The 6,903-nt window shown below is 40.1% G+C and overlaps 1 protein-coding gene across 1 annotated transcript; it reads right to left on the reverse strand.

Moving 5' to 3' along the window:
- Nucleotides 1-1,849: 1,849 nt before the first annotated feature.
- LOC116029800 lies at nucleotides 1,850-2,962 on the reverse strand. Its single transcript, XM_031271842.1, has one exon. The coding sequence runs from the start codon at nucleotides 2,960-2,962 to the stop codon at nucleotides 1,850-1,852; it is 1,113 nt and encodes a 370-aa protein (XP_031127702.1).
- Nucleotides 2,963-6,903: the final 3,941 nt, after the last annotated feature.

Genomic DNA, 6,903 nt, shown 5'->3' on the forward strand with positions numbered 1-6,903 from the left:
TGTATAAGAGCAACCTATTCAAGGAATTTTCAGATTTTCAATTCCTTGAGGCTCATAAATAATTCGCGAGTTTTAAGTGAAGCACAGTACAATTTTTGTTAACTTTAAAAAATGATATGAAGAAAGTAAGTACATGAGTAATGTGTACCAAATGAGGTAATCTTTCCATCTCGTTGTGGTTGAACGAAATATGATATCCGATTGAGAGAGTTGTAGGAGTTGTACAATTTGTGAAAGTGATAGTAAGGTTTGCATCTCTGGATGTTCAAGGAAAAGGGTAAAGATTTTAAATCGGAAGAAGATACAACATGAAGGCCGAAGCAAAAAGATGAAAGTGCATAGGATATATAATGGTCGAAGTATTTAAAAAAAAGTAAGGAAATAAAAAAAAAATTGACAGCCCAAGTTGGTTGTCAAATTGCACGCTGACAGATGGGTCTGTCAGCGTGCTGACAATGGCACATGGGCCGTTCGTCAGCAGGCTGAGCTGACACGGCCATGTGGCCTGTCAGCGGGCAGTGAGCCCATGTGGGCTGTCAGGGTGTGTTTTCCGAATGACAGCCCACATGGGTCTCGTATAGCTCACGGCTAGGTCCAACGGACCCATTGTTGGGTCTCGTCATACAGATGAGGAGACCCATTGAGGGGTCTAATCATACATCGGGTAGAGGGTTTAACACGTTAAGTTGACGGTACTCCTTTATGTTCTTTCGTTTTTTTTTTTAACAATTTCACATTTCCTAAATTCTACTGTCATTACATTAACTGAAGTTGTAGTTCACAAAAATATTACACATCATAAAATTTCAATTTCTCTAAATTCCCTCGGTGTTCCCCAATTGCGGACAACTCCTTGCATCGTGATTTGCAGAACGACAGTGACCGCACCGATGACTATTTAAATCCATTTCATTTCGGATTCTTGTTGTCTGACGACGACCACGTCGGTTTAATGGGTTCGCGAGTGTCGGCGGGAGCATCTTATACTGTAATGATGGCCACTAAGCTTCCTCCAGTAGTGTCATGATAGTTCCCTCGTAACTTAAAATGTAGTTAGAAAGAGAGAATTTTTCCGGCACCATGGAATCAGCAACCTTACCCACGTAATGGCATGCCGCATGCGCATGCACGCAAGGCAATCCATCTACCGCCCAATGGCCGCAAGCACACTGTTTTTCGTGTATGTTAACTGCAACATACCTTGGCGTGCCTGATTCATTGAGGATTCCGTCAATCGCAACTGAATAAACCCCGTCAACATCGTCGTGCCGTTTAATCACTGCCCTATACTTGTGACTCTCCCTTTTTAATATGTCGTCCAGTATTCTTTTTGGCCACTGTAATCCAGCTTGTTGCATTATTAACCCCTTGGTATGCCGTTCTGCAAACATCAAGGCTAGTTTTTCGTATGTCATTTTATAATAGCCACCACGGGTAAAATACGACAACCTTTCAAACTGTTATTGAATGATTCAGACATGTTTGTCGTCATTAATCCATGACGGAAACCTTGATCGTGACTTAAAGTCCAAAATTGCGGGGGGATTGCACTCAGATAATCATACACTTCTTCGTCAATTGCGCGAATTGACATCATTGTGCCATTAAATCCCATCACATCCATGGCCGTACCAGCTTGCCACACCAATGGTTTTATCCTTTTGTTCTTGAACTTTGTCATGACGTTGAACCGGAGATGCTGAAGACAAAAGCGTCGTTGGACTCTTGGTTCGCTTAATTCAGGTAAGTCACGAAAAGCGGCATCAATACCACCATGCCGATCTGATATAATACAAATGTGTTCACTATTCCCAAACACGTGTTGTGCCACCAGTTTCAAAAACCAAGTCTAACTATCCCCAGTTTCAGCATCCACAATCGAATACGCGATTGGATATATTTCTTTGTTAGCGTTCATCGATACTGCCAGCAATAGGTGTCCTTTATACTTCCCATACAAATGTGTCCCATCAATGGTAAGAACGGGTAAACAATACTTGAATCCATCTATCGCCGGTTTGAATGCCCAGAACGCATACTTAAATTCGAACTCGTTGGGATTAGGGGTAGGGTTGGCAACAATATCAACAACAGCTCCGGGGTTTGTTTGCTGTAATGCGTGTAGCATCTGTGGCAATAAGTTGTATGACTCATCCCACTTCCCATATAGTGTTTGTAGCGCTTGCACCCTTGCGTACCAAGCCTTTTTGTAATTAACATTAACACCCCACTTAGTCTTGACATCTTGCTGTACGTATTTGATTTTGTACATCGGATCAACCTGAATTTTCGGCAAGATGAAGTCCGCAATTACAGTAATAGTGACGATGTAGTCTGCCCCGCCTTGACTGTAATCGACTCGACACGTGTGTTTGTCTTTAAACTTCTTAACTATCAACTGATCACCACTGTCAAGTGGAGCAGCAGTAATCATCCAAGGACACTGAGCAGGATACAAACATGTTGCCTTCCAATATTCCGATCTCTTATGAGCGCTTTTGAATTGTTTATGCACTGCAAGATTGTGGTGCGCCACTTTTATTTTTAAATCTTTGAATGTAGCGAACACCATTCCAGGCTGCAAGGTTGAGCTCAGATAGTGAGAATACTGTCCGAAATGCTCAACATCATTGTACCATGCTGCTTCGTCTGAACTCACAGCTGATTGTGTACATTGCGGAGGAGTGGAGGACAATTCGCGTTCAACTGGAGGGACGTAATCTGCATCATCATCCTCATTAAACCAAAAAGTCTGGCCTTCGGTAGTAGCGCTGTCATCGCTACTACTTTCTGAATTGCTTTCAGATTGGAGGCCCAAACTATGAACTTCCATTTCCTGTAAACTGGGGTTGCGGCCCGGTGCTTGAGATAGACCACCAGACTGGAAAAAATCTCTCGTGTCTTCGGTCAGGTTAGGATTCGTGGCTCGTACGGCAATCACTAACGGGCCAGACATTGACATGGCACCAACAAAAAATGACCACGTGGAATTGTTGGTGATAGGAAGTGGAAAGATATAATCTCCGTATTGCGATTGATTTTGTTGACATTTTCCCCACATCAAAATGTCTTTACAATGTCCAATATTGATAGTATTTTTAATAACAATTTTTAGGTCTTCAAATGAACATTCTCGTGTAACAAAGACCGCATTTGACGGAGCAATATTGAAATCAACGTTTTCCCCTTGCACATGACATAACAAGACTACTAATTGGTCTCCTACATAAATAACAATGTAATATATTATCATTCAATATTCTCAACTTTTGTAACATATGCTTCAAGTTGATATTATATTATAACACGTACCTGACATTTTTTCTTCAGCCTTCACATACAAAGTTTAAAATCCTTAAAACAAATTCTGGGTGATTTCAATTGATACACCGTGAGTAAATTTTCCACATCAAATAAAGGTTGTTCAAAATAGATGGCAAGCTCACACACGATTGAGAGGAGCCGCTGGTGTGATGTGGGGAGGTAAGCATCACGCCGCCAGTCAAATCAAAATCCGATTGACGCGATGCGGGCGGCTCGGCACACTCACCGACACGCGTTATCCGCTGCGTCAGTTACATGACCAGTGCGTCAGTCAAATGTCACATCGATAGTTGGGAGGGAGGGAAGGACAATAACATGACCGGTCAATCACACACATCACGGTCATTCACACACATCGCTGGTCATTCACACACATCACGATCATTCACACACATCACGGTCATTCACACACATCGCCGGTCATTCACACGAAATTGGTCATATATAATAAGCAGAATATAAAGTGATTGTATTTGTTAATGATAATTTAACTAGTACAAATTTCTGAACGTTTATTTTTAAGAATTAGTAACTTTAACAAGTCATGTCCGGAAATTTGATTAGGTACTGTTACAAATAAATTAAAAAAATTTGATTACTGTATTGTTACAAAAATATCAAGCTAATGTAGTACATTTCAATTTTTTTAAAAAAAACTCTAAATAATAAACTTGCATAGCTAACCTGCAATTATTAATTTCCTTATAAATTCATTAAATGAACATAAGAAAATAACACAGGTCAGAGCAAGCAATTAGCCCCGGAAAAACCACCACGAATCATGTTGTGTAGCTTAAGAGGATCCATCGAACACTAGTGTAGATTGGGCAGCACTTCCGTCTCTTAGACTAAAATTACACTCGCGAATATTAAGTGAAGCACATTACACAACTACATAGAAGCATTTCGTAAATAACATAACCAAAAGGACCATGTACCCCTACGGCGGAATGAAAGAGGAAAAACAACAAAGAATAAATAAGCCATATGACATGATAAATTTCCCATTTCATAAAGAATGATGTGTTTTTCCTGGAGTAACCAAGCACCTGCCTTTTATAAAGGGAGTTGTATATCCGGACAAAAGTGTATAGACATTTTTCTTACATAATTAAAATATAAAAAATCACGGATTTCGGTGCATGTGCTATCAACATTTTGGAAAGGACAGCACATGCATTATCACTGACAGTGAAAGGAGGTGCCAGTCGAAAAAATCATGACAGCCGTATGGACTGTCCATATTTTGCAATTATTATTTGTTTTTTTTTTCACGAAGTTAACGCATTTTCGAAATTTTGGATTAAACTGAGTATTATTAGGAGATGATAACCTTTCAAACAACACAAGTTCAATTCATTCAGTTCCACAAGGTGGTCGTCTTATATTTCTAGTAGGCCGGCGTCGTTGATATTGTACCAGGCCAGTCAACTCTTGAGTTTGGGTTGGGTCTACCACTTGAGATGTGTTTAGTGTGGTCTCTTCGTTGTTATTATAGTAACTACTCTGAATCGGATGTTCAAATGGAGCATTAGGCATTTGGTTCGAAGGACTCCGTACTTGTCGCGCCACGTGCCCGGGAGATTGTGATGATGATCCATCCTCGAAAACATGTCCATGTGCCACGTATGTAGTCCGGAATGGTGATTGGGACATCAATGTTTGTGTGAAATCTTGTTGCGTTACATCCCCCATTTCTGGATCATCATGTTGTACTTCCATGTGTACTTCATCATTTAGATTTATGTGCGGTGACTGTTGACGTCTATGACCGCCTTGCGCTGCACGACCACATCTATTTCTCTGACGTCTTTGATCCAGCCCTAGCACTTGATCTATTGGCTCGTAGAAATACGCACCAGCAGTCCTTGGAAATTGGTGCACGTAACCATAATTTAGCCGATTCAGCTTGTCATTTGCAATTTGTTGCATTACATTTGTATAGTTGTTGCTCTGTCCTTGCTTAGTAGCAATATCGCCCTGAATACTGATATGACGTAGCGCCTCAACCTAATAAAAATGTTCAAATTTGTATAATCAATTACGATGGGGCATTACAAAATAATTACTGAAAATACGATTTATTAAAGAGGGAAATGAGTTCGATCGTTGAAATGTAAGATGGGGCTGTCTGTAAGTACCCAACCGTTTGACGATGATCTGGATTGCCAATTAAACGACGACTAGCCTGGTAAAACATTTGCTCATAAGCGAGAGTCACGTATGGTCCTAATGGGGAATGTGGGTCAATTGGGACCAACTGATGAGTTCGATTTTCCCACAAGGCAACATATGCGTGATGGAAAACCCCCCAATCTTCATTCTTTGTACGACCATCTAATTTGTGCAGATTATGATCGTACTCGACATGTGAAGGGATGTCTTGGTAACCACCAAATTGTCTACATACCCGGTCTGGGTAGTGCCACTCAACCGCGTAAAAAAAAGTAAAGGTACTCGTGCCGTCCAAATAGCTTGCCCGCCACGACAACACATAGGCAATGCGTCAATGTTGTATGGCATCCAAATAAACTGCATTCATTGTATCAATATGATTATACACACATGAAATATAGTATACAAATGTTAGTAATATTTAAATTTTTATTAATAAACAAATATTTAATTATTAGTATCGGTTCAAGTAGATGCTTACGTTTTCCACTTGACATCTATCGAGTTCTTCTCGATATGTTGTAAAAGTGTGGTTAGAGGTTGTTGTCCAAGAATGAGGACACTGCCACCTATATAGGACGAAATAATATAAGTTATATTACAATATATGTTAAATTTTAGTATCGAAATCGTCATTAAGAGTACCTCGCAGCATAAGGTGCATCATTATGCAGTACCGGTAATATGCCACCAGGTCGAGTGAAAGGCAGCCGTTCCCACGCCCACAATTGTAACAAAATTAAGCAGCCCCCCACTAAAAATTGGTCAAAACGTGCGGCTCGACAAAGTGATCGATACAAGTGACAAAGCACTCCGGAACCCCAACTATATTGTCCACTAATTGTCAGATCCTCAAGACAATCCAACAAGCACAATTTCACGGTATTGCGACTAGTTTCTGGAAATAAAAAGCCTCCCAAAAAAAATAAAATTAAACCACGCACATATTGTTGAATTTCTACGTCATTAGCTGTGTCGATACTAAAACCAGCAATATGTGCTTGTAGGGCATAAAAATTGAGAAACGTAGGTGAATACGCATCATCCCTAGGAGTAAACCCTAAAAAAGTTTAAATTTGAACTAAACGATCGCCTTTGTTTTTTTCAATTTTGCCAATTAATGGCCTACCATCAATTTTTAGTCCTAATAAGACTTCAACGTCTTGTAAACTAATAGTTACTTCCCCAAAAGGCATATGAAATGCATGTACCTTAGGCCTCCATCGTTCAACTAGTGCAGTAATGAGATGATGATCGAGTTTCATATATCGCAAACAAGTAATTGTAATAAAACCTGATTGACGTAACAATTCTTCTACGCGGTCATTCATGCGCATGTTTCTAAACGCTCCGCGGGCATAATGCACGCATGACAATTGCGCTTTATACTCTTGATTTCCCATA

The sequence above is a fragment of the Ipomoea triloba genome, chromosome 9, assembly GCF_003576645.1.
Source record: "Ipomoea triloba cultivar NCNSP0323 chromosome 9, ASM357664v1".
Classification (NCBI taxonomy): domain Eukaryota; kingdom Viridiplantae; phylum Streptophyta; class Magnoliopsida; order Solanales; family Convolvulaceae; genus Ipomoea; species Ipomoea triloba.

Excerpts from the sequence above, each read along its gene's own strand:
- LOC116029800 (XM_031271842.1), bottom strand. The coding sequence starts at position 2,962 with ATGTCAATGTCTGGCCCGTTAGTGATTGCCGTACGAGCCACGAATCCT.